This window comes from Myxocyprinus asiaticus, chromosome 7 (assembly GCF_019703515.2).
Source record: "Myxocyprinus asiaticus isolate MX2 ecotype Aquarium Trade chromosome 7, UBuf_Myxa_2, whole genome shotgun sequence".
Lineage (NCBI taxonomy): Eukaryota > Metazoa > Chordata > Actinopteri > Cypriniformes > Catostomidae > Myxocyprinus > Myxocyprinus asiaticus.
In genome coordinates, this window is record NC_059350.1 from 42616621 (window position 1) to 42627292 (window position 10672).

Sequence of the window (10672 nt, forward strand, 5' to 3'; positions counted from 1 at the left end):
AAAAAAAAATTACAGCGTAGTTGTGTTTGCTGGCTTGTCACACAAAAATCTCCTTGCAACGTTCTGAGAAGGTTAGTTTATGGTTTAAAAAAAAAAAAAGAACGTTGCTACAACGTTATGGGTTGGCAAATAATAATAATAATAATAATAATAATAATACCAAATGGGAATTACACTAATGTTAGGGGAAAGTTCTGTGTTTGCTGGAAAAGCGCATATGGATATTGGATATTAGGTTGATACATTTCTGGCTGGGATCACAAAAACGCAGACTTTACGCGCGCGATGTAAAACATAATTATTCACGTGCGCATATAGCTGTTGGTGCGCGTGAGCAAGTTTTTCACTCATTCATCTGAACAAGCGATTCGACACACGGCTTAAGTTCAAATGAAGATGGCATATGACCAGTCAGTAGCGCGTGAGAAAATATCGCACCATAAACAGGGAAAGCGAGTGACAAGAAATGCACTTATGCAGTTGTGTGGCCCACAGTGGACAGCTGATCCAAAGATTAGTCCTCCGAAAATGAATGAATGTTATATAGCCTACCTCACAGTAAGATCTAGGCTAATTTTATTTGTAAATGAGGCCAACTAATAAATGAATCTTTCCTGCGTCTACACAGATATGACAAACAGTCATTTTAGAGGCTTGAGATAAAATAGTGGTGGATAATAAGTGAATTAATTGTTTAAAACACGGACAGCCATGGAGAGTGAAAGTTCAGTTCGAGCTAGTCTTAAATGATTCTCTCTCATCCTTTGTTAATGCGCGCTTAGGAGAGAGAGAGAGAGAGAGAGAGAGAGAGAGAGAGAGAGAGAGAGAGAGAGAGAGAGAGAGAGAGAGACCTTAAAAGGCGGAGTCATCCACTTCCTTTCTCCCCTTCATTTAATTGGGATCTGTAGTGGTTCTGTGTTGAATGGTCAGTCGCAGAGAGAAGGGGAAGCCCTAGATTTGGGAGAAGCGTTTGTCTGAAGCCGTGGCTCTAAAGGGAGGCTTTGCTATTTTGGGTTGGTCTGTCAAAGAGTATCTTCAGACAGCCGGAGACCGATACGCGCGCACAAACTCTCCAGACGGAGGTTGTGCTCACAGTCTCTTGAAACGCGCAACAGATTTCTCCTTAGAGACAGAGGGATATGTGCTTTTGGGTTGAATTACATTGCCTACTTTATGTTGCTGTGCTCTCTTAATTTTCAAAGACTTATTTTTTTGTATACATTGGAACATTTCTGAAGACATTTTTTATGGTTTTGGAGATGCATTTGAAACAATAACAACGCACGCAAAGCATTGAGGCAGCTCAACAAAGGAAGCGACAATCATCCTGGGAGTTTATTTCTGTGCCTGCAAGATTTTTTTATTTATTTATTTATTTATTTTTTAAACCCAACATGGATACCAACAAGGGCAAATTCTTCTGTGTCTTTTTACTCAAACTTGCTTTGCTTGTGACATCAGCTTGGCATGCCTCAGCTAAAACGCTGAAATACCAAGTTTACGAAGAGCAGAAGGTCGGTACAGTGATCGCCAGACTTAGAGAAGATGTTGCTGATGTTTTAGCGAAACTTCCGAGCTCCATTCCGTTGCGCTTTAGAGCCATGCAGCGCGGCAGCGCATCTCTCCTCGCCGTGCGCGACCAGGACGGAGAGATCAGCATCAGGACCAAAATAGACCGCGAGAAACTGTGTGAGAAGAATCTCAACTGCACTATCGAATTTGACGTTCTGACCCTCCCTACGGAACACCTACAGCTGTTCCACATTGAAGTGGAGATTTTGGACATTAACGACAACGCGCCACAATTTGCCCGCTCCGTCATTCCCATTGAGATTTCCGAAACCGCTGCTGTGGGGACGCGCATTCCCCTTGACAGCGCCACCGATCCAGACGTCGGAGAGAACTCTTTGAGCACGTACTCTCTGACCCCGTCTGACTTTTTTAAGATTGATATTCTAACCAGAACCGATGGCGCGAAGTACGCGGAGCTCGTTGTGCTCAAAGAACTGGATAGAGAGGTGCGAGCAAGCTTTGAACTCCAGCTCACAGCCTCAGACAGGGGCGTTCCCCTCAAATTTGGAACGACGCTCCTTAAAATCAGCATAGCTGACTCGAACGACAACAATCCTGTCTTTGCAAAGCCATCTTATGTGATAAATTTGCTTGAAAATTCACCTTTAGGCAGTCTGCTTATTGATCTGAATGCCACTGACCCAGATGAAGGCACCAATGGAAAAATCCAATATTCTTTTAGCAGTCATGTATCCCCCAAAATATTAGAGACATTTAAGATTAATTCCGATAATGGTCAGCTAACGCTGATGAGAAAAGTGGACTTTGAAACCGCAAATTCTTATGACATAGATGTTCAAGCTCAAGATATGGGCCCCAACTCTATGCCTGCACACTGTAAAGTCATAATCAAAGTGGTGGATGTGAATGACAACAAACCAGACATCAGTATTAACCTGATGTCCACAGGGAATGAAGAGATTGCTTATATATCAGAGGCAGCTCCATTAGATACATTTGTAGCTCTGGTGAGGGTAGATGACTTGGATTCTGGATTGAATGGAGAGGTGGAATGTCGACTCCACGGCCAGGGTCATTTCAGACTACAGAAGACATATGAGAAGAACTACATGATCCTTACTAATATCACTCTGGACAGAGAGAAGAGGTCAGAGTTCAGCTTGACTGTTATAGCTGAAGACAAAGGCTCTCCAGGTCTATCTACCATCAAACACTTTACTGTTCAAGTCCAGGATGAGAATGACAATGCACCAAGGTTTGAGAAGAGCAGGTATGAGATTTCCAAGGTGGAAAATAACTCACCTGGAGCATACCTGTCCTCTGTGCGGGCCTCAGATCCAGACCTAGGCCAAAATGGACAAGTGAGCTACTCTATACTTGAAAGTATGATCCATGGAAGCTCCATCTCCACGTATGTCACCATTGACCCTTCTAATGGAGACATTTATGCCTTGCGTACTTTTGATCGTGAAGACGTAAGTCAGATCTCATTCCTGGTCCAGGCTCGGGATTCCGGAAGTCCTCCGCTTCGCAGCAATGTGACTGTTGGGTTGACTGTCTTGGATGAGAATGATAACAGGCCGGTCATCATGATGCCACAGCTATGGAACCACACAGCTGATGTTCCACTGTCCAAATATGCAGAGGTGGGCGACATGGTCACTGTTGTCAGGGCAATAGATCGTGACGCTGGTGCCAATGGTGACATTTCATGTTCTATCATAGGGGGCAATGAAGCAGGTTACTTCGATATGGACGCTAAAACGTGTGAAATTCGCACCAATGTCAGCATGCAAGAAGTTCCTCTGGACCATGTGGAACTGGACGTTCTAGTACAGGATCTTGGAACACAACCACAAAGCACCAGAGCTCTACTGAGGCTTTCACTCTATGAAAACATTGAGAACCACATGAACCCCCACCTGACGGGTGGAGGAACCAGAGAGAACCCTCTAGATGTCTCCATGATCATCATCATCTCCCTTGGGGCAATCTGTGCCATTCTGCTGATTATTATGGTGGCCTTTGCACTTCGCTGCTCCCGTGAGAAGAAGGACACTCGCTCTTACAACTGCAGGGTGGCAGAGTCCACCTACCAACAGCACCCTAAAAAACCATCACGGCAGATCCACAAAGGCGACATCACCTTGGTGCCCACTGTCAATGGGACCCTCCCAATCCGGGCACACCATCGCTCGCCCACCTCCTCGCCCGGGCCTGAACGGGCTCTCATGGGCAGCCGGCAGAGCCAGCACAGCCACCAATCACTGAACAGCTTGGTCACCATTTCCTCCAATCACATCCCTGAGAACTTTGTCCTGGAACTTACACATGCCACACAGCCCATGGAGGTAAAAATGCATGCTTGTAACTGCAACAATATAATTGATATTAACCTTCGTAAAGTGCTTGTGAATTCTCTGTTTATACTCAGTGTCATCATATTTTCATTCATTTTCATCTGTTAACATTCATGTCATGGTTTGGTGTTTGTGTGCTAACACGATTTTCATGTTCATTTCTGTGTGTGCGTGTGTGAATGAGAGTTGTCATCCATCAGTATTTATTTTTTATTTATGTCATCTGTTTTTGCTGTAGCAAGTCTCACAGCTCCTCTCAATACTCCATCAGGGTCAGTATCAGCCGAGGCCCAGCTTCAGAGGAAACAAATACTCTCGCAGCTACAGGTAAACATACAACCAACAAATACTATGCTCCAAGCTCCAACTATTTATATGGGCATGATGTGCTCTAAATAGTACGCTAGAGTAGATGGGTAGTGATACTCAACCTGTTGTGGGGTGCTGGTTCGATCGGATTGGATGAAAGGTATTCTAAAATGTTTGGGGTAGAATAGGACAGAACTTCCCTGTTGCCGTGGTCACCCACGTTCGCAGATCCTGATTGGACTGCTTCTCACATGAGGTCATAGCTTGCTTCTGTGCTTTTTTCTGTTCCTCTCATCTGCGTTTTGTTCTTGGATCATGTCACTTTATCCTGTGCACATTGTTGTGACCATTGTTTCATACAATGATACATTTCAATATCATGTTGATGATTTAGAAACATAGTGGCATTAGTGTATGTTTTTACCTTTTTGTCCTGCATGCCTCTGCTCATATGATTCAAATCATATTTAAGGGCCATTTTGGTGTGTATAATAAATGTATAGTACCAAAGAATCAGCATGGGATAGGTCACTGTTTATATCATAGTACATGAAGATTACTGTCTATTTAAGTTGGAAGGATTTTTTACTGGTGCATATGATAGGTGGGGCGTGTTCTTGTCTGCTCTGCATACAATATTCATGTTCATAGACTGTATGTAATGCATTGACATGATTATGGTAAACTTTGTATTAAGTAAGTTACAGTAGATGACTATGTAGATCTAAGAAAACATTTATGTGTATCATTCAGGACGTATTCGTTATTTTTTAAATTTCTCAAAGTTAAATAGAGGTTTTCTGTAGATTTTGAAATTTAGTGATTTATTTTAAATGTATATTTTTACATTGTTGACATATAGTGACCTTACTATAGATATATCTCTTGCAAACAATTCAGAATTGCTTTCAACATGTAACTGTGTGTTGTTTGTGTGAATGTGTACAGGTACGCCCTCCAGGACATGGATAAGTTTAGTCTAAAAGATAGTGGGCGTGGCGACAGTGATGCGGGCGACAGCGACTGCGAGATGGGCCGTGATTCGCCCATTGACCGGTTGCTAGGCGACGGCTTCGGAGACCTCTTCCACAGCGATGGACACCACCGTCTCCACCAAGGTAAGAAAAGTTCTCAGATTGGTCTTAACAGTTCCTCTTGTGCCCATGAAGAGCACCTTTTTATCACCCTGAATTATGACATTCATCAGCTTGATTGCAATGAGTTCATAGCTCATTTACCGATGTGGTTTCTAACATGCAGTAGTGTCTAAGGTGAGTTACATTTATTACATTGTGAACAGGTGCAGTCAAGGTATAAATTAAATAACCTTTTACTATGTTTCTTGATTCTTGAGCTGAAGTTCATATTAGTGCAGACTGGCTGTGCTTTTATACTCAATGTGCACATAAAAAGGGATGGTTAACTCAAAAATGAAAATTATGTAATTATTTACTCACCCTAATGTTGTTCCAAACCTATATGACTTTCTTTATTTCATGAAACACAAAAGGAGATGTTAAGCTCAATGTACTGTAAAGGTTTAACAACTTCATTCACCATTTACTTTCATTGTATTAAAAAAAAAAAAAAAAAAGCAGTGTCAACATTGTTCAAAATGTCTCCTCATGGATGAAAGAAAGACATATGGGTTTGGAATGATGATGTAAATGATGACAGAATTTTCATTTTTGGTAACCCAAAAAGCAGTGTTGTGGGTAACACGATAAAAATATGTTACGTAATCAGATTACTTTTTTCGAGTAACGAGTAAAGGAACGCAATATTTTTTTTTTTATTTTAACCATAATATCGGAGATATTTTTAAATAAAGTAACGTGTTGCTTTTGTACACCTCTACTGTTCCAGTATTGAGAGAAATCAGGAGTAAAATTGCGCAAACTTCAGGGAGGAGACGTAGTGCATGATTGGCATTGTAGTTCTATAGTGTGTGTGGCCAGAGACTATTTAACAGAGACAAGTCACTTCTATTTAAATGAATGGGAGAAACTGGAACACCCAGTCAAGAAGCTCTAGCACCCAACAGTCAATAGATGTAGAAAGGAAGTTCCACCTTGCAGATAAAAGAGCCAATCACCTTTTAGATACAGACATCGCTTGTCAATCAACTTGCTAACGCGCATGTGCATTTAGTGTTTTAGCGTAATATGAGGTCAACATTTGGTTGAGTGAAACGCGACTGATTCGTGTTAATACACACTGCATAAAAAAAATCAGTAAACGTGTTTAGGCAGAGGGATTATAAGATTAGTCTTCCACCGGCCATGATATGATACACAGGGTGAAATACTCACTCAATTCATGGACTTATGCAGCCGGACTTCTCCTTGTTAGAGCTCCCTGTAACTGGGACAATGGGATGATAAAAGACTCTGGATCAGTGGCTCCAAGCAATGTTCTACATCGATTGTGTATGCAGAGGAAATGTCTTAGTTTCTAAAAATATTCAACATTTTTGTTTTATAATAAACAAGTAGTTTGATTCATGACATTTTTATGAAAATTTGGTAGCATTAAAAACTATTCCGTTAAAGTTGTATCAACATGCGCCTTTGAAGTTGTGGTGTCTGTACGCGCTGTGTACTGAGATGACTTAGAGAGAAAAATATTCATTTATTCATCAGACTTATTCCTTGAACAATTTAGGCTGGCATTCCCCACTGAATTTTATCCTGACTTTCGATAAACATCTTAAGTTGACTCTGATATTGTCAATGGGCACAGCATATGATGACAGATATGATGCAGGTTCAAGTGTTGGACTTTGTTGCTTTAGGTAAGACAGTGGTTATTCTTCATTATTCATATTGGCTGCCATGATGATGGAAAAACAAATCATGCAGAAGAGAAAGTGGCTGTGAGAAAAAAGTAACGCAAAAGTAACGTAAGCTTTACCTTCCATAAAAAAAAAAAAACTACTTTTTAATTAAGTTAATTAATAGTTAAATATTCTAATGAGTTACTTTTAAAAGTAACGTTACCCAACACTGCCAAAAAGCTTTTGAATTAGGTATTTGGCTGAAATCATGTTATTTTTGTGACCACCATCTTTTGCAAAGTCAATCTGTTTCATTACCCATACCCAAAACATATGTGTGTGGATGTGGGGATTGGGATGATATTTCCCTGTATTCATTCTGAGTGACGGTACCATGTTTTCAAAATCTGAACTGAAGAAAATTCACAGTAATTGATTTCACAATGCAGTTTAAACCCCCCTTCCTCTCTCTCTCTCCCTCTCTTTCTCTCCCCAGAGGGCTGCTTTTTCAGCCCTACTCTTCCTCTTTTATAGAGAAAAAGAAACCAAACCGTGAGCATCGATTAGAGAGATTCACCCTTTCCTCATCAAAGTAGTTTATAGTAATTTTCGTTAAGGTGTTTTGTCCCCACCCCAATGTTTCAGCCTATTCCAGTTTGTCCTCTCCTTTTGTTCCTTTTTTGCTGCTTTGTCTTTAAAATTCAAATTCAGTCAAATCTGATTCATGTGAGGCGACATTGCCAAAGTAATGAATGATAATCCAGCTCAACAAATGATGTCAAGCTGCTCAAAAGAAACTAGAAATGAAAGACTGACAAACTCTTTCTCTTCTCAAAGCTTCTCAAACCCTCCCTAACTCACCCACCTCTGAAATAATTTCTCTAAATTCCTAACCTTATCATCCCTCTTCATTTTCCCATTTTGCTCATCCCTCCATGCTTTCTATCATGTCCCCTTTGTTCTCCTTACTTTCCCTCTCTATTTTTCACAAGCCCAGAACATTTTTAGTGCTCAAAGGTTGATATTTCATAGCTCAGGAGACTAAATGGAGTACTTATATGTTTAATTGACGTATAATCCGCACACATCCGTGTCCCACATGAGAATCATATTTAGCGCTTATAAAGCAAGATGAATATCATAAGGTTGCTGCATCACCTGATGGAAATGAGTACGGACGTAGCTGGCAAGACAATTTCAAAATAAAGGTGCATCTTAAAACAAATATATATCTACAGTATGTTTATGCCTTGAATCAATGCATCGTATCATTGGTGATTTGATCGATGCATCGATCCAGATCAATGGATCCTTACATCCCTAGATCTCATAGGATTTGGTTGAGAACAGACCAACATATTACTCCCTTTTAATTCTACACCTTGCCATTGCATTTCTAGCTCAATTAGACTCCCTAGTGCTTGACACATGTACAGAGCGCTAACTGGTACTAGGAAGTGTAATCGAGCTTGAAATCATGATCGTTATGGAGACTGCTGATGTCAAGTTTTACTGCGAAAAAAGGAGTTACATTTTGGTCTTTTATTACACAAAATATATTGGATTGTTGCAGAAGACATGGATAAAACCACTTTACCTTTATCCCTTTATGTTATTTTTGGAGCTTGAAAGTTTGGTCACCATTTACTTGCATTGTATGGACAAACAGACATTATATCTCCATTAAATTATCTCAGTTTGTGTTCCATGGAAGAAAAAAAAGTCATATGAGTTTGAGACAACATAAGGGTGAGTAAATGATGAGAGAATGATATTTTTTGGGTCAATTATTTCTTTAAGGTTTTAAATCAACAAAACCTACCTACCTCCCTATGCTAAACCTTAAATCTAACCAACTACCTAAAACAAGATTTAATATCTTATCCCATTTTGCTTGACAAGTAAATAAATCACATTTTAAGAATGTTTAGATAATTTGACAGGAAAACAAGACAAAAATACTTGTCTTGAAAATAATTTTTTGCTGTGTAGTAGGCCTAAGTTTTTATCAACTGATAATGTGTGCTCTTGTGATTTGTGTGAAAGAAATTAAAGTATTTTTTGTTGTAGTGCCTCTAGTATTCAAATCACCAGGAAACTTCCGTGATATGTACAACAAGGCACATAAAAATCATTTTGCAAAAATGTTAGCATAGGAATGTGATTCTATGAGACAAGGTTGCAATTCTGTCTGGGAGAAACAACTGATATTTTAAAGAAATCTCAGTTGTGGTTTTTCTTTCCTATGGGTTTAGCTACTCAAGAGAGGACAGTTTTGATGTTTAAAAAAAGTTAGATGAAGTATTCTTAAAACTCTCTCTCTCTCTCTCTCTCTCTCTCTCTCTCTCTCTCACGCAGCAGTCATGAGGTTGTGTACGGAGGAGTGCCGTGTGTTGGGTCACTCTGACCAGTGCTGGATGCCATCCCAGGCGTCCTCAGATTACCGCGCTAACATGTACATCCCCGGCGAGGAAAGCAGGCCTCAGGTCCTAGAGGAGGACCAGCAGTCAGTCGACTCAGCTAAGAAGAGCTTTTCCACCTTTGGAAAGGAGAACGAGGAGGAATGTGGCAGCTCGCTGCTGTCAGAAATGAACAACGTCTTCCAACGTCTCCTGCCAACTTCTTATACTGAGGTCAGAGAGATCGACGAATGTGCTGCGCTGTCCCCTTCTTCCATCGCAATGGAGATCAGGAAGGGCTTCCTGCCGGGTAAGGCGTCAGCGTCAAACTCCGCCTACCCACATGGAGTGGCCTTGTGGGCAGCCAATACTCACTTTCAGAACCCTGGCAGTTCTGTGATGAGCGGACATGGCTCGACCAATCACACAGCATCGCAGGTGCATTTAAAATGGCTGCCGGCTATGGAGGAAATTCCAGAGAACTATGAAGAGGATGACTTGGAGAGCGTGTTCAGTCAGCGACAGGGAAAACGCAACGACACGAGATATGAAGTTGTCGACGCTAGCGAACTGGTTGCTGAAATGAACAAATTACTTCAACAGAGCTAAACAACAACCTGTTAAAGAATGTCTCCCTATCTCATTCTTTTGCTTTCACTCTATTTTCATACAGTGACTTAATCGTTTAAAGAATGAGGGAGGGAGAGAGTGAGTTCAGCGCTGTAGCCTTGATCGAGTCGCATGTGAAAATGTTTTGGTTAATATTGTTTATTTCAGAATTGGTACTGACTTTTTGGTCTTTTTGTACAAAAGTGAACACAATGTGATTGTAACTTCCTTTTTATTTCTCTGTTTTTTACCATATCTATATATATATATATATATATATATATATATATATATATATATATATATATATATATATATATGTTTGTACAGAAAGCAATACAAATGTCTATTTTTATACAGTATTTCACTGCACATACGGACAATTTAACCAAGATTTGTTTGTATACTTGAAAATGTTTAATATGCGTGTGTGTGTGAGAGAGGATGTTTCTAATCAATACATATTTCACAATGAATATGAACTATTGTTGGTGGTCCAATTCTCTGCTATTAATGTGAACAACAATATATTCCCACCAGTGCTAATATCTGTTCTCTTTCCGTGGTTTCTCCATGAGTGACTGTGAAATGTCTCTTGGGACCTTATAAGAATTTTTCTCTTTTTCAACAGTAATGATTTTTCAATGATGTTAAATTAAATAAAACACATTTGGAAATATCTCCTC

At 40.2% G+C, this 10672-nt stretch overlaps 1 protein-coding gene across 4 annotated transcripts; it reads left to right on the forward strand.

Annotated features, from left to right (window-relative positions):
• The first annotated feature begins 903 nt into the window (after positions 1 to 903).
• Positions 904 to 10297, forward strand: LOC127444335 (protocadherin-18-like). 4 transcript variants are annotated; one of them, XM_051703628.1, is made up of 4 exons: positions 904 to 3884; positions 4132 to 4220; positions 5151 to 5320; positions 9337 to 10297. In XM_051703628.1, the coding sequence occupies exons 1-4, from the start codon at positions 1395 to 1397 to the stop codon at positions 9984 to 9986; spliced, it is 3399 nt and encodes a 1132-aa protein (XP_051559588.1). In that variant the 5' UTR covers positions 904 to 1394; the 3' UTR covers positions 9987 to 10297. The 4 variants fall into 4 exon arrangements, with proteins under 4 accessions (XP_051559588.1, XP_051559589.1, XP_051559590.1 ...); XM_051703629.1 differs by having other exon boundaries at positions 9340 to 10297; XM_051703630.1 differs by having other exon boundaries at positions 4165 to 4220.
• Positions 10298 to 10672: the final 375 nt, after the last annotated feature.

Excerpts from the sequence above, each read along its gene's own strand:
- LOC127444335 (XM_051703628.1), top strand. The coding sequence starts at position 1,395 with ATGGATACCAACAAGGGCAAATTCTTCTGTGTCTTTTTACTCAAACTT. Across the intron at positions 4,221-5,150 it reads AAATACTCTCGCAGCTACAG|GTACGCCCTCCAGGACATGG; the intron begins GTAAACATACAA and ends GAATGTGTACAG. Across the intron at positions 5,321-9,336 it reads ACACCACCGTCTCCACCAAG|CAGTCATGAGGTTGTGTACG; the intron begins GTAAGAAAAGTT and ends TCTCTCACGCAG.